The sequence below is a fragment of the Terrapene carolina genome, unplaced genomic scaffold (assembly GCF_002925995.2).
Source record: "Terrapene carolina triunguis isolate 2854851 unplaced genomic scaffold, T_m_triunguis-2.0 Scaffold113, whole genome shotgun sequence".
Classification (NCBI taxonomy): Eukaryota; Metazoa; Chordata; order Testudines; family Emydidae; genus Terrapene; species Terrapene triunguis.
The window spans coordinates 31,946,843-31,972,293 of NW_020664464.1; the positions used below are offsets into that span (position 1 = coordinate 31,946,843).

Sequence of the window (25,451 nt, forward strand, 5' to 3'; positions counted from 1 at the left end):
ATGGCACTGTTAGCAGGTTGCTAACCTGAAGGTTCAGGAGAGTTAAGAGAATCTATTTAACTGAGGCAAGAAATTCCAGCCTGGCACTGACCCAGGACTGACAGGGTCGTGTGAAAAATCCTCACCAACAAACTAGAGCTGATTCTGTCCCATTCCTTTGAAATGATTCATTAGCAAACATTTGCACCTGTAACAGCCACTGAAAACACACCAGTCTGGAGTTTGTCTGTGCTTCATGGATGTTTAGTTACTCCCAGACAGTGAAACGGTCTGATCTGATCCAAACACAGAGTTTACACATTTTTTTAAAGCAGGAAGGGGAAAAAGTCAGATCAAATACCTTTCCTCTTCTCCCAGCACTTCCAGGGAAAGCATAGCTTTAGGGGATACTTGCCTGGCCAGGTTTATTTGTTCTGCTGATGGGCTAAGTCTCTCCCATGTGAAATTTCATTTTCCAATGAACACTTACTCTGGGAGGCAAAGTTGTAGTGCATTTCTCGTGTGACTCATGCAGAAATCCAGAAATGGATAGGCAAGAGTTTATTTACTGAGGGGTTTACCTCAATTAAAAGGGCATTAAGGATACTTGACTGTTACTTAAATCCTCAGCAGTGACCATATTGTGGGAGATGTTTTGGCCAGAATATTTCCCAGAAACATGTTTCCTCTCTTACTAAGCGCTCACCCCAGTCTCTCCAGTGCTGATGAGCTAATAGCATTTTTCCTTTGCATATTTTGGCATTGCCCCACGACCTGGCAGGCCGTGTGTGTCTGAGTGCATTGAGATGCCTGCAGGCTCGCCCCAGCTTGAGACGTGCAGCTAGAGGTGTATATATAGAGAGGGAGGGGCCCTTTTGTCTCCTTCCCCTTGCAAAGAGGCTCTGTGAGCGCGGGCCTAAGAGGGGAGGCAGCGGCGGGACAGATGTGAGGCGCTGTCAGACTCGCACGTTCCCCATCGCATTACGTGAGCAAACAGCGGCGGAGCAGCCCGCCAGGCGGGCTTGTGTAACTTTGTTAATGTGCCAGAAAGTTTAAAATCCCTGAGCCCTCCTCCTCCCGCCTCTAGTCCAGACCCCAGAGAAAGCCGGAGGACGATGAGAGGCGGGTTGTTTGCTGCTGCTGCTATTCAGAGCCGTGCCCTGTAAACACCCCGGGAGCGGACAAGCTCCCTCCTTTCGGAAGGTCTCTGCCTCCCCGGCCCGCCGGCGGGGATTGAGCCTGGCTGCGGCCAGCGGCGTTTGGCGAGCGACCTTCGCGCCTGCCCGGGGCTATTGAAGCGGGGAAGATGCACGTGGCGCTGCCAGCGGCTTTGCTCGCCCCGCTGCAGGTGTGGGTGTACCTGAGCTGCGCCTGGCCCGCCGGCTGCCAGCCGCCGCCGCGCCACAACCCGCCGGCGCCCGCCGCCTGGAGGCAGAGGATTCAGTGGGAGAACAACGGGCAGGTGTACAGCCTGCTGAGCCTGGCCTCCCAGTACCAGCCGCCCCGGCGCCGGCAGGCAGCGGCCGCGGGCAGCCCCATCCTGCTGCTCCGAAACAACGCCACCGCCCCGCGGGGGGCTGCTTCTGAAGCCGGCGTTGCCCAACCGCCGGTCGGGGCCGCCGGCCGGGGCTCGGGGGCTCGCCACTGGTTTCAAGCCGGCTACCAGCCGCCCGCCGGCGGCACCGCAGGGCAGAGGAGCCAGGAAGCCACGAGCGGCTCAGCCAGGAGCCCTCCCCAGGGGGCGTCTCGGCCCAGCGCCCCCCACAGCTCAGGTGTCGGCCCCAGGAGGGGCAACAGCACCAGCCCCGGCAGCCCCCCGCCCCTGAGCAATCTGAGAGCCGGCCGGGAAGATGCCATGGTAGGAGACGATCCCTACAACCCCTACAAGTACACGGACGACAACCCCTATTACAACTACTACGACACCTACGAGAGACCCCGCCAGGGCAGCAGGTACAGACCCGGCTATGGCACCGGCTACTTCCAGTATGGTAAGAGCCCCCCGCACCCCTCGAGCGCGAGCAGTAACACCTCGCCCCAGGCTCCAGCAGGGGCCCCGCCGCCAGCTCTTAGCTGGGCTCTCCTATATTTCCCACAGCCCTCCCCGCCTCAGCCCGCAGCCAACCCAAACGCCAGCACAGCACATAGCGATAGACTTTGGCAGTGGGCTCACATCCCAGCATGCTCTGGAGAAATGACCAGCCCTGCCTGCCCCACACACGAGGCAAAAATCTGACACGGTCCTAGGATTCCTAGGATCATATGGTAGTCTTAGGGGCCCGAGAGGATTTATGAGGCGAGAGGCTGGCTGCAAACAATAGGCTGTGCCTGTCAAGCGAGAAGTTTAAATGCTTCTTGTGACCTAAAGGGTGGCAGGAGCCTATGGCCAAAATAACTCCTAAGTAATGCTTGAAAGTGAAACAAAATGTTGGCAGACATGTTCTGGGTTTGATCGTGCTGTTGTGTGGTTGGTTTGATGAACTGCAGGTCTCCCTGACTTAGTCCCGGATCCCTATTACATCCAGGCATCCACATATGTCCAAAGGGTGTCCATGTACAGCCTGAGATGCGCTGCCGAGGAGAACTGTCTGGCAAGGTAGGCATCTCTGCTGACTTCTCCTTTATGTTAGCCTCAAGCCTGGGTACCTAACAGCAAGGAAACCAGGAGGGAAGTTAAAGATAGAGAGCTTGATAACAGGTCCTGAGTCTAGCTTCTTTTGTGGCCTCATTATAATGTTTCAACAACAGACAACAAGAAAGGGTAATGTACTAACCAATATTTTTAAAAGTGACAAGTGCTTTTGGGTGCCTCCATTTGGTAGAGCTTAGCTCATTTGAGATGTCTTAAAGGAGCCTGATTTCCAGAGGGTAGGTACTCTGCACTTTCTGAAAATCAGGCCTCTAAACCTCTCTAAAGCTAGATACACCAAATCACTTGTCCCTTTTGAAAATCCTTGGAATCTGGTCCTTTTCAACTCTCTCCGTTAACATGAATAAATCATTGTTTCATTTTTAAAAAGTCACCAGCTGCTCATTTGTAATCATTTGTGTGGGTTCACAAAATACTGTACTCACTGTTCTTGGGCACATGCAATACAACATCTGTGAGACAATCTAGCAGAAAAATATTTGCGATAATCTCTTAGAATTTTGAAAAAAAAAATCTTTACTAGTGAGTTGTCTATCCACTTGGCAAACAGGGATTTTTCCTGTTTTTACTGGAACTGAAATGAACATAGCTGAGTTTCATAAATTTAACTTATATAGTACCTTACCATGCAAAACAACTGTTTATTCACCAGTTTCATAAACTGGTTGCAGCATAGCATTAAGGAATCATTTTTGTTAGGTTGCTGCAGGAAAACCAGCAAAGGGAGCACAAAAGGTTGATTATGTGGTTCTTGTTAGTAAATTGATAGTTAAAAATCAGATATTTAAAGAGTTAAATTATAATTTGGGATCAAAATGTCTTGATTGTAGCCTTTTAAACTACAATGGAAACAAAATCTACTGTGGCCAAGAGATCAACTACAAGATATTTTGTTTTACAGAAACTATTGAAAAACAGTTTTTCATGCCAAACAAGGACATTTTTACAGCTATCCATTGTTAAAGTGATCTTATGCTCTTGGCTATTGTTAAACACCATTGATTCCCTAAATATCAAAGTGTTTCTAACCAGTGCTCATCAGGTATCAAAATCCTGCTCTTACTGAAATCAGTGACAAAACTAACATCAACAAAAAGACTGAGTCCTAGAATGTTACTAAAGCCTGCATCCAATACCAGAAGCTCCTAAGTACACCATTGAGCATTCTTGAGCATCCTCAGCTATTTAAATTAATGGGGTTGATGGTGCTCAGCAACTTGCTAGTTATGACATCTAGTCACAGAAGGTTGAATGCTAGATCATAAGCCAAGAAGCAGCAATTTTGAATGTGTTTAATATTTTGTAAATATACTTATGCCTCTTTTTACATCACTGCAGTTCAGCTTACAGGTCAGATGTCAGAGATTATGATACTCGAGTGCTTCTGAGATTCCCCCAAAGAGTGAAAAATCAAGGCACATCAGACTTCCTACCAAGCAGACCCCGATATTCATGGGAGTGGCACAGCTGTCACCAGTGAGTGAAGTGCCCAGTATGGTACCTTCTACTTATCTTTTTAATTTGTCATTTGTTAATTGTAATGTGATATGTTTTGTTACTATCTAGGGGAAATATAGCTATAAGATTTTGCTTTCCCCTCCCATTTTATGGTAATAGCTCATTATATAGCTACACATGTGAGGATGAAGAATTGAAATGATCAAATGAAAATAAATAGTTCATACTCACATACAAATGTGACGATCTGGAAGCCTATGCAATCTCAAATCAGTTTAGAATATTCGGTCACATATCCCATCTATAGAATTCAATTTTGCATAAGTCTATTGTCCTGTATATTAAAGAACTAACCAGTGAACTTAAAAAAAAAGTTACAATTATAGTTAATGCCCCAAAATGTATTTTTTACTTACACATTCACTAAAAAAAAGGAATATTCAAATACTGAATGTGTCATTTGGTCCTCTAAAGGGCCATTATTTCATGAGACAAGGCACATTTTCCTCAATATTGAAAAGAGGAATTGGAATGATCCTTAATAAGCAGTTGTACCTATATGAAGCCTTAGGGTGGTATCTCATTATCATCTTCAGCTGAAAAGAACTGGAGTTTTACATAAAAAGTGATGCCACAATAGATACTATTGAGCTCTGATATACAGTGCACCAATATCACCTTTGCAAGACGAACATTGACAGACACTTGGCAAGACAAACACTGGAGAATATTTGTAACAGTTTGGGACCTAATAAAACTGCATATGTGCACTTGTGTCTTTTCCAAGAGGCTTGGCCTATATGAGTTTGAAATCTTGTCCTAAATTTAGATATTTCATATCAGGTTTGTGATACTTTAGGAAAGTATATGTATTTTCTTCAATTTATTTAAAATATGACTACAGTTGTGTGTACATAATGATTAATTTTAATACGACAGAAATAATGTATTCATTGATAAAGTGATGATTGAACACTGAATTCCATCTAAATACATACCACAGAGGTTGCCATGGGCCTGATCCAAAACCCTTTGAAGTTAGTGGAATTTCTCCATTGATTTCAAGGGGCTTGGGATCAAGCCTGCAGCAATATGTCAAATTGTAAAATTGTTTATTCCTGATGGAACAATTACTATCAATTCAAATGAAGTCTTTTAAACACAGACCTAGAAAGGCAGATGTTTTATTCAGTGTACAAGCCTTTGGTAAAGTCCAAAAAAAACCCCTCTCGCTCTGTGAATGTGTTTTAGTTTTAAAAAATGTAATGTGAAATTGATACTTACAAAGGTGACAGACTGATAGCATTGCAAACTGAAATCCTTCATCCACAGAACAGGTAATCCTTGCCCTGCCAATAGGCCCTATAACCATACTGACCAGGGTGCGAATGTAGTTCTTTCAATACTCATCCAATTCTTGGACTTTGAATACGCTGCCAACAAGAATGCCAATTGTGGGGATGGTTTCTATGATGTTGACACTAGTCCATTAGCAGATAAACTATAACAACCAATTCATTTCTCAAATGACCTGCCATCAGATAGTACTGTTTAATCATCATCATTCTCTGAATCACCTTATCATCCAAGTTTTTAGTTGGTGATTTTATATATATTATATATATATATATAAAAAAAAAAGTATGTTTATTTTTCATTAAAAGGTGTTCGAACTATATTTTATTTAATCTTTTACATATACACAGCTTGCTAAAAATCTTGCATAAGCAACAGTAGCAGAATGCTACAGACAAGCTGCTGATTTGTTGGCTCTTGCTAGTTTGCTTTCTCCATCTATGTGAGAAAAGTAGAACCATAGAACAAATAGGTGCGTCACAGCTAGTGTGAGAGACCTAGGACTGACACACACACACACACACACACACACACACGGGAATAGTGCACACTGTGAAACAAGCAAAAATATGTTTTTGCAGAACACCTTAACATTATCAAACCAGCAAGACTTTGAATGTCAGTTTATATATTTGAATGTAAATAGCAATTCCTTCAACTAATCCAATCTGTAATATTAGTACATAAAGGATGAATCTCTAAGCAGAGTAGATTGTTTGCAAATATAATTATAAATGTCACATGTTTGGGAGACAATGGAAGTGGAAAAATAACCACAACCCTTCAGCTCCTTCCAGAAATAGCAAACTTGCCTAGAATTTACAGTATGTAAGGTAAGCATTCCTAGCCAAACAAACTGTGCCTGAAGGCAAACATTACAAGATAAACTGTTCATATTTGAGTGGTTCAAGTGCTTGCTAGTGTTATTGAAAAAGAGAAAACAGGAAATTTTGGGAAAACAAAGCCAATGCAGAGCCATTCCTTTAACAAATTAAAATGTGATTTGTTTTTAGAAGGTTGTGTTTTTATACAATAAAAAAAATTTAACAGTGGTGCCACTGACAAAAATATATTAACCCATTAGTTTTATGTAAGAAACAAAATTTGGCAGGATGCACTATAAGGTAGATTAGATAGGAAACATGATTTAATAAGGTTTTGGCAAAATCTGATCTGCCTCTATTAACTGACCTGTGGTCTAACAGACATTACCACAGCATGGACGAATTCAGCCACTATGACTTGCTGGAAGCAGGCTCACATCGGAGAGTTGCTGAAGGGCACAAAGCAAGTTTTTGTCTTGAAGATACCTCCTGTGATTATGGATATTATAGAAGATATGCATGTACAGCACATACACAGGTAAGAGATGGTTCCAAAGAACCAAGAGATTTTCTTTCTTGCAGTTTACCTTACTTGAGAGATTTTATGTAACATTATAGGCCCCAATGCTCAGGTGCCTTAATTAGCTATGAGATAATCACCCCAGAGTAGGGGAAATCCGCTGGTGGCATAAAACCAGCATAGCAGCTTTTGTAGTCTCCTTCCACTACAGCCCTGTAGGGGGTGTGGCTGCTGGAAGTGCGTGGCTGGGGCTTTCTTGTACCCTGGCAGGTCCCCTGGAGCCATTGGCAGCTGATGTACATTAAAACAGTCCTCAAGGTACTCTAACTTAGATTGGGGGACTGGCCATCAGACAGCAGGCCCAGGATTAGGGGCAGTAAAGAAATCCTTTAAGGTCTTACTCCACTTCTCTCATCCCAATCCACATTCTGTCGTCTGTTTCCTCAGTTCCCAATGCTATCAAAGGGGGTTTGAGGGGATTCAGTACACCACCGCATCGTGCTCTGTGCATATCTGTAACAGACATTCAAATTAATGGGAGCTGTGTGAACATCATGGGCAAACTATATCCCTTTTTCTGCAGAGGTAGTAATTTTATCCCTGAGAAATGCCAAATATTATCCCATGGTGGATGTGTCCACATTTAAATCTTAAGTACTGTATAATGATTTATCTACAATATGTAAAGTTTGTGAAGGGGTTTTAAAAATAGTCTCCTTTGTGTAGGTTACAGCGTTCACCTAACATATATATTTTACAGCTGGAGTACTTGTGTCACTAGAGTCAAGGCTGTGTCAGCATTTCCACTGTAAACCCATATTTTTAGGGGTTGTAATTGGACTGTAAAACTTTGCTCCAGCCTCAAACTTGGCACGTGCAAGTAGGGCATAAGCTGATTACCAGCTGGGGTCAGGAGGAAATTCCTGCATGGCTTTGTCTTGCATAGTTAAGTGCCTTATGAGGATTTTTCATTTTCCACTAAAGCATCCTATATTGGCCACTGCTGAGGATACCAGACTTGATGGACCATTGATATGTTTCAGTGTGGCAATTCCTATATTCCTAGCAACAAAGTAGGAGGTTTTTTGGACACACAGATCTGGAAAGACCTCTGCTGCCGTTTTGGATACCCTCTGAATTCTTGCAGACATTTCTGATGTTTCAAAACCTGTATTTGTTTGAAGAGAAAAACCCCATTAGGCCATTTTTTGTAGAAGTAAAGCCATAGACAAATAAAATACAAAGATAGCCCTTGAACTCTGTGAGCTTTCTATGCCAAGAGAGTACTTTACTCTTTGCATTGGATGCAGAGTTCATCTATGGCCAAAGCTAAAACTCTTCTTTGAGGTAATCCAAGATTCTAATGGCAATTAAATTCACATAAATGAGTTTGGAACTGGAGAATGGGATTCATTGAGCAGGCATCTAATGTCCTAACTCACGGAGCAAAGTGCTTTCTTAATTTTTCTTATATTCAAATAAATTTAGAAGGAAAATGGTTTAAAATGGAGCTGCCAGGACAAGAAAGAGGAGCTGTGTAGCCCTCCCCAACTTATCCCACAAAAACAGTAATGAATATTTTTTGCTGAATTGGTCTCTAAGATTTTAAGTCTTAAGCAGCAGCTATAAGAACTTCGTCTTCAGATAGAAGGGATCTAAAATGGCACTTGCAAATAGTATGTCTGTGACTTTATCGCTGCTGTACTGTCTCATGCAGGATCCTCCTTATATCTACCAAACTTTTCAAGTGGCCTTGTATGTTTCTCCCCAATGGACCAAAATAACTCCTTTGGTTTCATTAATCAGGTAAATAGGTAAGGAAAAAATCACAGGTGTTTAGTCAAAATTTCAGATGTTTATTTAAACTGTACCCACGCTTCTTGGGCCTGCAAATCCAGGATTAAACTATCGCAAGATTTCCAGTACTTCCTGCTTCCTGTCAGGCTGAAAATACTGTGAGAACAGGCTCCCTCATAATATTTCAGCAATGCTGGTCCCAAGCCAAACCAGAAAGTGGTACATGAAAAAAGACAATAGGAAAAATGATAGCCAAAACTTTCTGAACCTCAAAAGCCATTCAGTTGAAATTCAGAGTTTTAGGTGTAGATTTTGGTCAGTTCTTATCTTTTCTGAAATGATTCCTTCACCTCTTGCAAATAAGCGACACTTTAGGTAATACTGTCAGATAGTACTTAAATATAACGATTTTAAATTTCAGGGATATGTAACCAGTAAATACCTATTATATTAAAAAAAGTGTATAAATAGTAAGACTAGTTCAAAGTTTTCCATTGAAACTGTTTTGCTGGAAAACTGGGTTCTCAACAAAATATTTTCTGGAAAATGAGTCTGCTTTCCACAGAAAATTTTGATTTTTAATCAAACTGATCACCTGAAAAATGAAAAAAAATTAATTCTGAAATGGAACCATGCTGGGTCAGGGAATTGTAGTTTATCCCCTATAGTCTGGTTGGGGATCCCAACCTATATCTCCCATGATGTGCTATGATGCACAGCCTCCCCTCAGCAAGAGGGGAGACAGTGGTGCATCATGGGAGATATAGTCCCTTGATTAAGCCCAGTCTATTAAGAATGGGAACACGAAACACCTGAACTACAAATTCCAGGAGCCCCTGCAGCAGCATTTCAGAATTGAAATATTTCTGGTTTTGGCCAAAATATTTGTTTTTTATTTTTCATCCAAAACTTTCCATGAAAAACAACCCCTATTTTCCAACCAGCTATAACAAATACCTATTTATCCAAAAGAGCAGAACAGCTTGTAAATGATGCTCCAGTCTCTCAGATAGGTACCAGTAATTACAATGCTTATTTATGAATAGTTTTATCTTTAATTTTCTTATGTGGTAGAAGCAACGAAAAGTCAATACAACGGCTCTGTCAGAGCTAGGCAGTACTATTTAATCAAACAAAACCCAGAAAGTTCAGATTCAATGCTTAACTCATTCATTGGTGCCTTCCCCCCCCTCCCCCCAATGATGTGCACGAAGGAAGCATTGTGGCGTTACCTGAATTTTTTGACGGTGTTAATGTTGATTTCTGAAAATATATTCCTTAGACTCCTTTGCTTGCATATTTTTAGGGACTAAGCCCTGGCTGTTATGACACCTACAATGCTGACATAGATTGCCAGTGGATTGATATTACAGATGTAAAACCTGGAAACTACATACTGAAGGTATGGGGTGTGTTTTAAGAAATCATAACTATAAATCCCTTTAAGCCAGCACAGCAGGTTATCAATCCAAACACAGTTGTAAACAGCATTTTCCTTCCTTCAAGGTTAGTGTAAATCCCAGCTATTTGGTACCAGAGTCCGATTACTCCAACAATGTAGTACGCTGCGATATCCGCTATACAGGCCATCATGCATATGCCTCTGGCTGCACAATTTCACCGTAAGTATAATCCTCTTTCTTTGTAACTACTTTACACTCATAAAATTAATATTAGCAAATAGGTTTATGGTATCTAGGGGTGAATTTTGCATTGAATAGATAATTGCCAAATGAGTTCTAGTGATGCAAACTTTGTAAGTGTATAATTTTATATTTAGTATGGAGTGTGCTAGTTTGGATTACAGATGGAATTTAGAGGTTTTTTGTGTGTGGGCAAAATAGGAATGATTATTTTGCTAATTACAACTGCATAGCTTTCAAATTATAACTACTTGTAATTAAGCTATTTTCTTCAATCTTCCATCCGATTCATAGAACCATTTGAGATGGAAGGAACCTACAATAGTTTATCAAAATCCATTCCTCTTCCAGTACAGAACACCTACTAAAATTCTTGTTAGAAAAATTTATTTTTGAACTCTTGAATTCAAGATTTATAGCAGGGGTTCTCAAACTGTGGGTCGGGAGGGTCAGGGAGTCACGAGGTTATTAAAATGGGGGGTTGCGAGCTGTCAGCCTCCACCCCAAACCCCGCTTTGCCTCCAGCATTTATAATGGTGTTAAATATAAAAACATGTTTTTATAATTTATAAGGGGGGGCGGTCGCACTCAGGGTCTTTCTATGTGAAAGGGGTCACCAGTACAAAAGTTTGAGAACCACTGATTTATAGGGATTTTAAACTTGCTGCTCCTACCTGGATTCCCAGCTGTTCTCCCTGGCTCAACTCTGTTCTTGAATTTGCAGTCACACAAGCCTCCTGTTGCTTATCCAATTGCCATACAGAGCATTCACACAAAGCTGTTGAACAGGTTGCTGAGGGGCCCTTGAAACACTTTGTTAAAAACAAAACAAAAAAACCACATGAACTTATGTATTACCTTCTCACTGCTACAGCAAGGCCCCCCAGAACAGTTCTTCCAGCAACACCTCATTTACTGTTTCACGTTAGCTCCCTTGGTGTTCAAGCAATAACCCTTAACTATGTCTGGCCACAAATTGTTTTGTAAAAAGCATATGTACATCGAACAAAATCAGTGTTCCCTTTGTATTTTAGCTTAACATAGCCTATGAACATTACACAGAAATTACACGGATCTCATTTGGACGTTGCTTAATTACTATGTCACGGAGCACATCACTCACTGCTGAACTGGCGCCTCCTCCTGGTTGTTCTGGGGATTAGCTCGAAGCCAACACCCATGTCCGCGGTCTGCACCCCGCCACTCCTTCTCCATAGTCCACCTGCAACCCCTCTTGCGTCAGGAACCGCAGAATCCTCTTCGTGGCTGGGCCCTCCGGCCATGTCACTATCTGTGTTCCCCCTTTTTGGGGGAGATTTAGCTCCTTAGTAGTCAAGCCACTTCCCCAGTGGCGACTGTAGTCAGTTGTCCTGCCACTTCCAGTGGTGAGTGGGGGGCGGGGGGGGGCGGATCCAGGCCCGCCCACTACTCCAGGTCCCAGCCCAGGAACCCTCTGAACTGCAGTTACTTACTGCGGTCCTTTGCCTCTACTATCACTGCGTTTCCTTGGGCCACTTCCCTGCAGCCACAGCACCCTCCTCAGTCTCAGCAGCCCATCTGGAGCTCCTTCTGTCTTCCTGGATTCCTGCCTGCACCGCTCTGTCCAAGATGCTACAGGGTTGCAGCCTACTCAAGAGACAGTCTTCCCTCCTCGAACTCCAGGCAGCTACTGACCCTGCTCTGCCCTAAGGCTCTTTTTAACCCCTTACTGGCCAGTGTGGGGCTGATGCCCCATTACATACCAATTGTAAGGCTTATCTCACTTTGAATTTGCTACAAAGTCCTTTGTACTGGGAAATCAAACACTGATCAAGCAGGGCTAAAATGACAAACATTTGTATCACCCTTATGTGAAGACCTAGGTTCATATCACACCGTTCACAACAAAGAATAAGATAGGTCCATCAGTGATCATTAGACAAGATGTGCAGGACTCAACCCCGTGCTCTGGGTGTCCTTAAACCTCTGACTGCCAAAAGCTGGGTCTGGATGACCGGGAACTGATCACTCAATAAACTGCCCTGTTCTGTTTATTCCCTCTGATCCATCTGGAACTGGCCATTGTCAAAAACAGGACACTGGACTAGATCAGTGGTTTTCAAATTGTGGGTCGCAACCCAAAACTGGGTCGCAGAATATAAGGCATTGGGTCGCGGCGGCTCTGGTCAGGACCACCGACTGGGCTGTTAAAAATCCCGTGGGCAGTGCTGCCCGGCTAAGGCAGGCTAGTCCCTACCTGTTCTGACATTGCGCTGTGCCCCGGAAGCAGCCAGCGGCAGGTCTGGCTCCTAGGCGGGGGGGCCATGGGGCTCCGCGTGCTGCCCCTGCCCCAAGCACCGGCTCCGCCTGGCCAATGGAGCTTGGGTCGGGGCGGTGCCTGTGGGCCAGAGCCACGCAGAGTCACTTGCGCACCTCCACCTAGGAGCCGGACCTGCTGTTGGCCGCTTCTGGGGCACAGCGTGGTCCCAGGACAGGCAGGAAAGCCTGCCTTAGAACTCCTGCTGCGCCGCTGACCGGGAGCTGCCTGAGGTAAGCCCATGCCCCAATCCCCTGCCCCATTCCTGAGCCCCCCCCCCCAATCCGGAGCCCTTTCCTGCACCCCAAACCCCTCATCCCCGGCCCCACCTCAGAGCCTGCACCCCCAGCCCTGCCCCACTCCAACCCTGCCACAGCCAAGCCCCCTTTCACACCCTGAACCCCTCATTCCCAGCCCCACCCTGCAGCCCTCATCCCATACCCCAGCCCCTCCCACATCCCAAACCCCTCATCCCCACCTCCATTGGGTCACAGACATGGTTTCACCCAGTATGGCCATTTTTAAGTTATTAGAAGCAACAAGTTAAATGGCCTTGGCCTGGTCCTTTATTTGTTCTCACCACCAGAGTGTCTGTGCTTGTGGGAGAATGAGGTGTGCTGCAGGTCATGAGTGGTTATTTTTGGCAGAGCAGTGTGAAGAAACTTTTATGGCATCTCCCTGCACTAGGACTGGCTCTAATCAGAGCCTCCAGTAACAGAGCTTCTTCTATTCACTTGAATTCAAAAAGGGGAGGAGAGAGAAGAGGTTAACTGAAGGATGTCAGTTAGGGTTATGCATAGTTACTTTGCTTTGTAGCCTCCCCTCTCTCAGCTTCCTAAATTAACAAAATACTGTAATGATATTCAAACGTACAAAGAAAGCAAGTTCTCTAGTTCCTTTTGTGTTGCATGTTCATACTGATGCATAGATATTTAACACAGGTGGGTTAACTTTGTTTAGTACTCATTTGCTAATGTATGATTTAACAAATTTTTCATTTTTTTAATAGATACTAAGATGCAAGAAAATGGATGAGTCAGTGCCCACTGTTTTGTACTGTAATATCATTATATAAACTTCAGTAGAATATGAACACTTTACAAAACGCGAAAAAATTCAACACAAACTTTTATGTCGTTTTGAAGCATAATGGCTGCTTCATAAAATGTGTAACTGGATTTTTAGCACTCAAATTGTCACTTAAAAAACCTATTGCAACGTGTGGGATTGGTGATTTATGTACAGATTTTCAAATTCTAAAGGAAATTAACTCATTCACAGAAAAGTAAGGTTTTTTGTGTTTTGTTTTGTTTTAAACTCCACTGGAAATCAGAGTGTAGATAACAGCAGAGTTTGGTCAGTACACTCTCTGTGAATGAGCTGTAATCTCTTTAAAAGGTAGCAAAAACGTATAATACTACATAAAAATGCAGTAAGTAGTAGTAGTAATGCTGGCTAGCTCAATGAATGCCAGATCAAAGACCAACTTGGGAGTGATGCTCCTGCCATTACAGTAAAGCTAATTGGATACATTGGATGCAGACGAGAAAAGTATCCCTGGTTTTCAAGGAATATTAACATATAGCAGAAAAATTTTCATGTATGCATTAGTTACATCCCATATATGAAATTTATGTTTATTTTACATTTTTAATATATTAGTAGGTAAACCATTTTCTCAAGCCAAATACATACTGGGGCTTTGGCCATAAGCCTGTTTTACTTTTGGAGTAGAATTAAAGAACTTAGCCACATTTCTCTGTGAATAGAGATTTTCAAAATGGGGCTCTTAAAAGGATCTACCATTAATTGAATGCGAGTAAAATGAACTAGGATGAACACCTGTCCAGCAGAAACAAGGCTTCTGAAAGCGACACTGGATAGTCCCTAATTATTAGCTGTGGGGGGGGGGGAAACATGAATTGAACAGGCCAACCAATTACAATAACTGACAAGAGGCAATCAGCTCAGAGGCACCACAAACAGAAATAGGCCAAAAGACCTATCAAGGTGTTCTTATTGAGAAAAGGCCTTTTACTTGTATTCCCATTAACATTATTTTACATTTAGTACTGTACTTGATTCTTAATTGCATATTTGGCTATTCAAAGAATGAAGCTTAAAATATTATACAGTAAGTATAGAATAATAGTTGGTGTATGCAACACAGAAAGTACTTTAGTTAGGTCAATCATGAAATATTCAAAGTGAAAAACTTTCAGCCCAAATTAACAAGATACATCATGCTGCTTACTGGTGGGGGTTCACAAAAGTACAATTATTTCATGTATGGAGTGGACTAATCTGTAAGCTAAAACAGCTGTGATTTTTGTTTTTTAAACTGTGAAATTATTTCTCACAACATTGTCCTGATACTTTTTCCGAAGATATCAGAAGATGCAATGCTCAACCTGCAGCTCACAACAGCCAAAGCTCAAAACCTTTAGAGTTTTAATGGCATTTATTTTTATGTATTTGTGTAGCTTGAGGAATATTGGGGTGTTTTGTTACAACTTTGGGAAATGTTTTAAGCAATATTTGCCAATATTGCATGCAGTAGAACCATGCAAATTTAATTTTGAATTTGTGTTAGTTATCAGAATATCCTTGAGGACTATGGATCAGCTAGTTATTTCCTACATATATTTTGTTGTTTTAAGATTATCAAATGTTTCTGTCCAAATCACAATCATGTTCTGCCACAATAAACCTAAAGAACTGAAACATCAACACTTAACCAGACTGACACTGATGAACCATTAACTCATTGAGGGCATGGACTTTTAGGACTACTCACTCACCTTTCACTTCTGCATGCGGGATGGGTCCAGTTTACATCTGCAGGCTGCTAAGTTTTCCATTGGTTTTCCTCATTTGGTTGATAAATGATCATTTTAATCACTCACCAAGTGGGTATCTAACTCAAGTAATAAAGTTTGAAAACTAGACTTGGTACATTTTACTGTAGTAGGACTCTATGCACATCAGCAGTTAAAGTTGTGCCACTATTTCTCATTTAAAAAAACACACTATTTTCATGTGTTTATAATTGACTGTACAAATATGTTCCAGACTGAAGTTTGGCTTTTGAGGTCTGAGCTCCAGAACAATTTTTGTAAATGGATTAAAAAAAAAAAAAAAAAAAAAAAGCATGTGCGCACACACACACGTACGTGTATGAATGAACGAATGCAGGTACATTTATACCTCCTGTCAAAAGTGATTCAGGCCAAAATTTCCAACCTGGGATGAAGGCTCTGATTCCACAACTTCTTGTGTGTGGGCAACTTGTACATGTGCAGTTGCCTGGAAGTCAGAGGATACGTCTACACTGCAAACATGTACCGACTGCAGCAAGTCTCAGAGTTCAGGTCTCCAGACCTCGGCTGGGGCTACAGAGCTAAAAATAGCAGGGTAGATGTTCCCGTTTGGGCTGGAGCTCAGGGTTTGAAACCTGGTGAGGGGAGTGATTCTCAGAGCCCAAGCTGGCACGTTTACACTACTATTTTTAATACCATAGCACAAGTCCCGCAAGCCTTGTTCTGTAGAGCTGGACTCTGAAAACTGTTGGGGCACAGCACATTTAGGATCAGCCATTAGCCAGGAGCTGTGCAGCCAGGAGGCACTCTGAGGTGTGGTGTTCTAAGAGTAGTTCTGGGGGTGTTTACTCTGTAGATGCCCTGAGATCTGTGGGATTTTCCTGTAGTTTTGCGGGCATCTGCAGGGTTGGAGAGCCACACCCTCTACTTACCTCAAAAATTGTGGAAGTTTAAAAAGGGAGTTTACTGAGTATCTTTGGCTCTCCTGTAGGAAGACACATTCTGGCCTTTAGTGCTGATGCTTGGGCTGCCAAATGATCCAGTGATTTAAGAATCTTTAATTACTCATTGACATGATAGATTGTTAGGGCTCCATAGATACCTTCATTGGTAAATGAACACATTTTACATGTTGATCTGATAAGACAATGGAATTTCTTTTCTTTAGCTAAATACTGTACAAGTTTTAAGACGTTTTAAACAATGGGAAAATAAATGAAATTTGCTCACTGTTCAAGAATACATGAATGGTCTTACTTAAATCAACAAAAGCTAGGAACGTCAGCATTAAAGTTGGAAAAATTAATACAATCTGTCCTTAACTAATCCTGCTGAGCTATAATGCAGGAGTAGAGAAAAGTTGATTTAAATAGCTTATGAGCTAATGTTAATAAATGGAGGAGTGCTGGCCATAATGCTCAATATCTTGGTCACTGCAGGTTTGACCCAGGTACCTGAAGCCTACTTTTTACATGCTGCAATATATTTAAGGGAATGCTTGCTTTTTTTGTAGGAAATCTTTATACATTGTTTTGATGTAAGAGTTTATTTTATAAAACAAATTTTATTGTGTAATCATTTTTAATAGGCTTTGGGCCTGTTCCTGCAGTCTTTGAAAAGGAGCTTTGCCCTTGATCTCAAAGAGTGTAAGATCAGTCCAAGAGTTTGCAAAATTTCAGAAGTACAGAAATGCTTCTCTTGCAGTTTCAAATTTCCGTTGAAAATGTTAGTGTGTGCATGAAGCAATTACCTCCGACATTTCAGGTCTTTAGAGAAATGGTGCACATAAGGAACATTCCCATGCAACAGACACATTACAAGAGGGCTTTGCTATATTTGTAAAATCTTGAAATACATGTTTGATAATAGGTGCATATTTCTAGACAAAAGTATTAAAAGAATGAGAGATTGGTCATCAGTTGAACCAACAGATCATGTAGATGATATTTTTATGTTGCACACCAAAGTTTACTATGTAGTATTGAATGGTGCATTCACCAAATTTACCTTCATAGTCCTTTTACATATCTGTTTTTTTAGTTGTATCTGTTCATACCAAAAGGTTTATTTTCATTCATAAGATATTGAAAGTGGTCTATCCTGTGCCTCACATTATGCCAAATATATATGGTCTTTTCACATTCCCCAGATTAAAAAAAGGTGCTGTAATAACTTGAATTAAAACCAAGAAGTGTATGCTAATAGGAGGTTATTTTTTGTTGTTGTTTTAGCAACTAAATGCTACAAATTCAGTGAAATGCCACTTGTTTTTGCAATTTCTTGAAGGAGTTTTCAATGTTTCCTTCACTGTTTTCCAAGAATCTTAATTTTAAAATCTCTATCTTTATTTGAAGAGCTTTTATTTATAATATTCAGACACTAGCTTTGTATTCTTCATTGCACTTTCATATTCTTGAGTTACATTGCCTGTATTATGGTTGCAAGTTTATGTGAAAATGACTTGAATAAAATGTTTCAAGTGTTCACACTGTCTATCCTGCTGCACCTGAGTTCAACATGGGCCTGATCCCTTTGTCACCGAGGTCAACTGGAGTCTCTTCATTGTCTCCAGTGGCGCTTGGCTGAGGCTATATTTGCGTCAAAATGGGAACGATTAAAGTTTGGCAAAGTTATAAGCACCTTATAAGTCTTATAATGGGAAGTGCCAGGCAACCAGCAGCAATATCAACTCTGCCTATAATACACAAGAATCTAGCACAAATACATAACATGTTTATAAATCTTAGTTCTGGGTTCTAAATTCACTTTTGGGTGTAGATCTTTAAAACTCTGAATACTCTGGGACCCAACTGTCTGAGATAGCCCTATATCTCATGGCAATTAAGCCAGCTGGGATTAGTGAAATGTGTGAATGTTTTAATAAGGTGATCCCATGAAGTGCTTGGGCCTGTGCTAACTTTTGTGTCTCAGGGGTGCATGTGCCCACAAAAAGAGGCGGCGTGAGGGACTGGGAATTTATTTTACCCACAAATGCTTTCTTCTAGCCACAAAAAAGGAAGCAGTCAATACTTGTTTGGCAAGTGATGTTACATGGCAAATGCCTGAAAAAAATGTACAGTGTATAGTGATACCATACCACATTTAACTTATGTATTAGGAGGAGGAGGAGGAGGAAGTAAAGGTCTTCTAGTATGTCCACACAACATTTTGGAGGAAGTCTCAGGCCTCTGAGCCTGAGCTCCAGCCCAAGCCACAACCTCAAAGCACTGTCTCTACAGCTGTTTTTAGAGCGCTAGCTTGCGCTCACTCCAAAATGCTGTGTAGTCATACCTTTAGTGTTTCCTGGTATCTTCCCCTCTGCAAATATTTTGGAAATGCCTGTCATTCACTGTAAACGAATAAAAAGAAAATTGCTCTTCAAGAAGTATTTCCTAAGCCCAGACTTAGTTCATCTGGGCAGAGATGGTTTCACAGCATTAAGAAAGGGTGTGAACTCAATAAGAAGCAGGGAAAATCCAACTTTCCCTTCATTTTGGCCAAAATTTTAAGAAGGGGCTCCTGCAACATCTTCCTTGTAACAAATCCTGTTGGGAAGTGCTTGCTGCCAGAACCCAAGCCTAAACACTCCACGTTCAGAGGCAGAAGCATAAACAAAATGAGGGCCCCATTTGGAATTTGCTCTCCCTGGAAGCCAGTCAAATCCAAAGTGACCTTTAGGCCATGATGAAAGATATTTCATTTAGGATTAAAAACTTGTTTTGTGCTCTGTCTGTTTTGAAAGCCCGAGCCGCCACATTATTTATTTCTATAGTAATTCTCAATCTGTCTTTTTAGAGTATCAAGGAAAATAGAATTGAATAAGAGACACTATTTAGATACAATGATGTTCTGTTACTTGGAGAAGATATGCTTTGTGGAACCACATACCAATATCACATACCATACCAATAATATAGCATATGGTATTTTGTCATTTGACTTGGGTAATTCTGATGTGAAACAAAATAGAAAGCGGAAACCAAAGCTAAATTACCACATCGAAACAACACATGAAAGTACATTACACTAATGCCTAACAATATAGGAATGGTGAGATGATCTATCCTACAGCTAGATCAACATTCACACTGTACTAAGGACACACTGTTAGCAATCATCTAACCAGAGCACCAGAGGAAATAGAGCATGAGCCTAGAAACCAGTTTGAAGAATTCATTCCAAAGAACAGATACCACAAGGAAATGAGTGGGCTTAGACCCTCTAACACGCCTGGCTCCATGTAAGCCAGAGAGATGTAATGGCACATCTCTAGCCATCCCGCAGTTCCTTCAGAATTTCAATTTTCATAGAAACACATTTTTAAGCCGTATGGTTTACCTTCTAAATATGAACGAATGTTATGTTGTCTTCCCAGTTCTGTACACTGCCTGAATCAATAGACTAAGGCTATGTCTACACTGCACCTCTTGTGGTGGTGTGTAGGGTGTATAGCTACAAGCCACAGTGAAAAGCAGGGTGGTCCACGCTGCAGCATGTAGCATGAAAATGAAATCCTCTGGCAAGGGGGAGGCAGCAGGAAAATGCTTGACAGCAGAGAGCTCCCAGAGCCTTTCCCCACTGCCTTCCCACACCAGAGTCTTTCCCTGTTGCAGCAGCCTTCCACTGTGGCAGGGAATGGCTCTAGCAGCTCCTACAGCAGGGAGCTGCTGGCCAGTGGCGGAGAGCTGCCAGAGCCTTTCCCCTCTACGAGGAAAGATTCCGGCAGCTCCCTGCTTTAGGAGTCTTTCCTTGTGGTGCACAGTGGCTCCATCAGCAGGACCTTATATTGATAAAACAATGCGTCTGATGAAGTGGGTTTTAGCCCACGAAAGCTTATGCCCAAATAAATTTGTTAGTCTCTAAGGTGCCACAAGTACTCCTCATTTTTGCTGATACAGACTAACACGGCTACCACTCTGAAACCTGTATATTGATAAAAAATAGTATTGTTGACAGGTAGGCACTGCTTGAGTGAATAGAGAGCCCCATACCCACATGGTTCAGGCATACCTTTACTTACAATCAACTGTTATTTATACCTGTGTTAGGAGTGTGTGTAGTGTAAGTACTTTGCACACCACTGAAAGGAATGTGCAGTATAGATGTATCCTGAGGTGTGTAGTGCCTCCCATTCATCTAAGGAGTTAATGCAGAAGTATAAAGGTCTGAGGAGTTAATGCAGAAGTATAAAGGTGAACACATTTAAATGTCCACTTTGTTAACTATTTCACTCAATATCTTTAGCAGAAATATCCAGTTAATGTGTTTCTCTGTCATGCTGGATATCACAGAAGTGGAGACAGTCAAAATGACCTAATGGGTCTTTTCAAGCCCATAAGGCCACTGCAGGATTTTTCCCTACAGCAGTGTTTCTTCAATCCAGCTTTAAAATTATCCCAGTGATAGGGCTTTTTCCACTTTGGGTGATAAACACAATACACTCTAATACATTTCAGTTAGAAATTGCAAACCAATTTAATACCAATGTAGGCATGGCCTCTTGCCGACTGCATGCCTCGAGCCCAAAACACAATACTGTGTGTCTAACACTCCATGTGACTTCAGGTACCCAGTCTGGATAAGACTAGGAAATATACTCAGAATTATTTATTGGAAAAGGCACTCCTCCTGGTTCCATATATGCATCAAAACACAGTGCACATGCCACCTGCCTACACTGGACCTCATCTTCAGTTTCAGTGATTTGCCTGACAAAGAGTAAGTCAATGACAGATCTAGAGTTAGAACCTATAGGTCTGATCCAAAGCCCATTTAAGTCACAGGAAAGACTCCCAGTGACTGCAATGGGCTTTGGATCAGGCCCTCTCTTGATACCATATCTAATTCCATAACTAAATTCATAGACAACATAATTTACTATATCTGTCTCAGTTTTCAAATCTTTAAAATGGGGATAGCAATATCAGCATTTCCATAATGTTTTAAAGTAAATTTAAGTTTCTTGATTTTCCATCAATTTTTTTTTAAAGAATTGTGCGATCTATTAAGATATTTTCACTTTCAGCTACTGATACATATTTACAACCTGAATTGCAGTTTAGTAATTGTCGGATAATATGTACTGAGATAGAGTATCTCTTCTGTGCACAGTACTAAACAGTGATTTTATTTTGAACTGTGCACCTTGCTACAGCTTGTTAGGAGTTGCCAGTCATCTAATGTTCACACCCAAAGAAATGTCTTTTCAGTATACTAATCATTATTAAAACCAGAGGAAATATGTAGGCCCTTACACATTTTTGGGTTCATTTGGCCATAGGTTTACCACAGAATAACACAGAAAGAGATACAAATCATTTTAACAAAATGTATACTTACTTTGTATGTTATTTTCTGAACAGAAACTCCTGTGAACTCAGTGTTAAACTTCAGATAAATTCACTAGGCTCCTCAGTTCGAAAGAGTTGTTCTCTTGCACGAATACAATAAAATAAAGCTCTCTATAGTACAGTGCCTAGAACACTGGGGACCCGGCATGGGTATGGCCTCCAAGCACAACCTAAGTAGCAATAACCCATAAGCCATATGGATGGTAATAAAAAAGGATCTGTCACTCTCAGATTACCCTTCCGCTCCATCCCTCAAAGTTACAGTAACTGAGCATCAGAATGTGGAATAATGGTTGGATTTCTCTGATCAAGGCCTTCCTGTGAAGCTCATGAAGAATTAAAAGGTGATTTTGCAAAAAAGGAAGCTCTGATGTTTCAGATACCCCCAGGAGCACACTTAAGGTTATAAATTATAGCTATAACAAAATCTCTTCCTGCATTCTTAACTGCCAAGAAAAACTAAATGGTCCTGGCACTCTAAGGACATGTAAAGAGAGACTTCAGGATATAAACTTTTAAAAACTAGCTATATATTGTACATGATCTACATTTTTCTTATGTTTTTAAGTTTATAAGTTTGTTTTTTAAATTATTTGACCATGGATATCAGTCATTTCTCAAAATTGGAAACTTTCACCTATTCAGAAAAGATTAGCTGTCTATGAAGAAATTTTTTATAACAGGATTACAGCTAACAAAAAGAGAAAAAGTTTCCTGCCCTTTATTGAAACCAGGAAAATTGCACATCAAATATTTGTTTGGACTAGTACTAAGCCTTTAGAAAAGTTTCTTGTCTAGAATATGTAAAACAGTATTCTAGATATTGCTTTCAAGAGGATGACTTTTTCTTCAAAACATGATTTTCCTTGAAGATAAACACAAGTTCAAAATACAATGAATGTAGTTCCTATGTATAGCCACTGGCTGCTTACCTAGTACAAGATTACTTTTACAAGAGTCTATTGCTATTGAAGATGCCTTGAACTCTTGTGATCTGGTATAAAATCCCCACCTCCACACATACACCACTGTTTCATATAATGAGGAATAAAAAAAAAAAATCAAAACATCCTGGGGCACAAACTTAATTGAAATCCACATTCCTCCATGGCTGTAACATAATTCAGGAAGGGAGAACTTCACTTTGGATATAAAAACCTTCCGGCTGTATGGATAGCAAAGCATAGCATAGAATATCCATATTATTAACTGTGTATATGTTTTATGGAATTGATTCAGCTCAATTGTATAAAGGACAGTAGCATTCAATTAAACCACAACGAGGAAGAGACAGTTACAATTAAGTTCATAGATCTTTTAAAACTAACTAATATGAAAGATCTTTAAAGAAAAAAAATATGGTTAAAAAACCATCTCCCCACACCCCGATCCCAGGAACTCCAGAACACTAAACTGACTGCACCATCCAACACAGTCAAATGCCCTTCCAACAGTTAGGGATATCAAAAAGACCAAGATCTTTGGCAAACAAATCAATAGCATTTAATAAGAAGGTACTTTTAAAATTTATACTCTTCTTACTGATTCTGGTAGTTAGGAACTCAGTAGGATGGGATCCTAATTCTCTGACTACGTGCAATTTAAATTAAGTGGGGCACACTGTATTTTCCTTTCAGTACAGGAATGCTCACGACTGTGTACTTTAGTTATCAAAATTGTTGATCTAATCAAGAAAGATGAACATTTTTTAGATGGCAAGTTTTTATTGCTATCTAGAGTTTGCCATATACACTACTGATCTGCATTTCTGCTTGCTTCATGTATTTATGGAATTTAGCAAATGTCTTCAGAGCTAACAGAGCTCTGAACTTCTTCCAGCTAAGATAAGAGTAAATATTTTGATATTTTAAACATATGCCTTAATGAACTATTTTAACTACGTTTTCTTAGCTAGGAGCACTTATCCTTCCCATCTCTTCTGATATTGAAGTCCTTAAATAGTTTTCTGGAGTGTACCTTACATAATGCGAAACCCCACAGAGGAAAACTCCCAACTACTACAGAGCACAAAATAGCTCCATAAACCCCTTCCTGACTTCATTGTGGGTTTCACAGGTGGTGGCACTAAAGAACTGAACTCTTAACCATATACTATGTGACATCCCAATTAGTCAACTAATATAGCACAAATTGTTTCATTTGCTCAATCTTCATTATAAACAAATCTGGAATAGCTTTTTCCCTGCCAAAAAACCTTAAAAGACTACATCACCGATTTCTCAAGATTAGGATACTATTTAGTTTATAAAAACATGTAAATATGATTTGAAAAAGGCACTAGTTCTCAAATACTGTAAAAGGTTTAGTTTCCAAACAACTTTGCACGTATCATCTCAATCAAGAAGATAAATATTCTCTTTTCAATCTATAACACCCGGGTCACAAAAGTCCAGTCAAAACACAAGTTGTTACATCTCAAAAGTAGATACCGAACTAGAGGGGAACTATAAGAATCTTCTTTAACAATATGAATTTACATTAAAAAAGTTTAATCATCATCAAATTTAATCTTTTTCCCCTGGAATGCTGTAATTTGAGATATTTGTTCCTGACGCTTCTTGCTTGCTTCCCACGAAGGATGAAGCGGTTGCTCTAAATGCTCTTTTTTATTTTCATACTTTATACCTGCAGCTTTAGCAAGATGTGTTCTCTTTACCCGCAGTTCATTTTTTTGAAAAGCTGTGCATAAAATACAATAAAAAGCATTAAATGCAACTATGTCATGAACATATACAAAACCAGGTAATACATACTATAAATACCTTAAAGTAAGGGTAGGTATTTACCGGAAGCCAATATAACTAAGGCAATATATAATAGGTGAGACATACCATATAATCTCCAATATCCATTCCTAATGAGCCACACATAATATACACATATGAACACATGACTAAAAAAAAAAAAAAAAAAAAAAGAGTATAAAGTATAAACACCTAGGAAGATTGCTAAGAAGGAAAGAAGATTATCCCTCTTCTCACAAATCAGCAAACTGCCAGTTCATGAACAGCAGATATGGTCAAGATGATATGATTAAGATGGCAGAAGGCTCTGGGGTTTCAATGCAAAATTGGTGTGGAATTTAATTACCATGCGTAAGAGTCATCACAATCTCTGATTTTACTGTACAGTATACCGATGAGGGATGAGTCACTGGACATCCGATTTTAGAGTAGCACTTTCAATATGAGATCAGAACATAATTTCTTTGAAGCAGCAAAAAAATTCTAATCCTTAAAAGTGCAGAATTAGCCATAATCTGGATAAAATATTCAAGTGGCTAAAATAATTTGCTGGGATGAACCACTTGATGAGATTAAGGGTTGTATTCTGTCACCTTTACTCATACTCAGGTTGTACCTTTTTCCATGAGTAGTTTCATGGAGTAAGGTACTACTTAACGTGGGGAAAGGTGGCAGAGTACAGACCTGTAGGATGCTTGCTTTTGATAACTATTTCAACCATGGAAACGTATAACATCAAACAGTTTCTACAAGTTAAAGGGCAAATGCAATCCCTTGATGACTCAAACAGAAATATCTGAATAAACGTCACTAAGGGCTTGTCTACATGAACATTTAATTTGTGGCAAGATTGGGTGGGAATCTACCCTGCACTAGCCTGCTGCAGACTAACTGTCTATGTAGACCAGGGGTCGGCAACGTTCGGCACGCGGCTCGCCAGGGTAAGCACCCTAGCGGGCCTGGCCAGTTTATTTACCTGCTGACGCGGCAGGTT

At 40.8% G+C, this 25,451-nt stretch overlaps 2 protein-coding genes across 4 annotated transcripts in view; one reads left to right on the plus strand and one right to left on the minus strand.

Annotated features, from left to right (window-relative positions):
* Positions 1-887: 887 nt before the first annotated feature.
* LOX (lysyl oxidase) lies at positions 888-14,465 on the plus strand. 2 transcript variants are annotated; one of them, XM_024194528.3, is made up of 7 exons: positions 889-1,970; positions 2,467-2,575; positions 3,968-4,105; positions 6,649-6,805; positions 9,891-9,986; positions 10,091-10,206; positions 13,533-14,465. In XM_024194528.3, exons 1-7 carry the CDS (start codon positions 1,286-1,288, stop codon positions 13,537-13,539), a joined length of 1,308 nt encoding a protein of 435 aa, XP_024050296.1. In that variant the 5' UTR covers positions 889-1,285; the 3' UTR covers positions 13,540-14,465. The 2 variants fall into 2 exon arrangements, with proteins under 2 accessions (XP_024050297.1, XP_024050296.1); XM_024194529.2 differs by lacking the exon at positions 13,533-14,465 and having other exon boundaries at positions 888-1,970; positions 10,091-10,210.
* Positions 14,466-20,850: 6,385 nt separating this feature from the next.
* SRFBP1 (serum response factor binding protein 1) overlaps positions 20,851-25,451 on the minus strand; it is a 108,913-nt gene continuing 104,312 nt past the window's right edge. For both annotated transcript variants that reach the window (XM_024194526.2, XM_024194525.2), the window contains one exon: positions 20,851-24,392. In XM_024194526.2, the coding sequence (XP_024050294.1) occupies positions 24,202-24,392 (191 nt within the window). In that variant the 3' untranslated portion in view covers positions 20,851-24,201. The remainder of the gene's footprint in view (positions 24,393-25,451) is intronic.

Coding starts and splice junctions, on each gene's coding strand:
- LOX (XM_024194528.3), top strand. CDS start 1,286: ATGCACGTGGCGCTGCCAGCGGCTTTGCTCGCCCCGCTGCAGGTGTGG. Junction 2,576..3,967: donor GAGGAGAACTGTCTGGCAAG/GTAGGCATCTCT, acceptor ACATCACTGCAG/TTCAGCTTACAGGTCAGATG. Junction 6,806..9,890: donor CATGTACAGCACATACACAG/GTAAGAGATGGT, acceptor GCATATTTTTAG/GGACTAAGCCCTGGCTGTTA.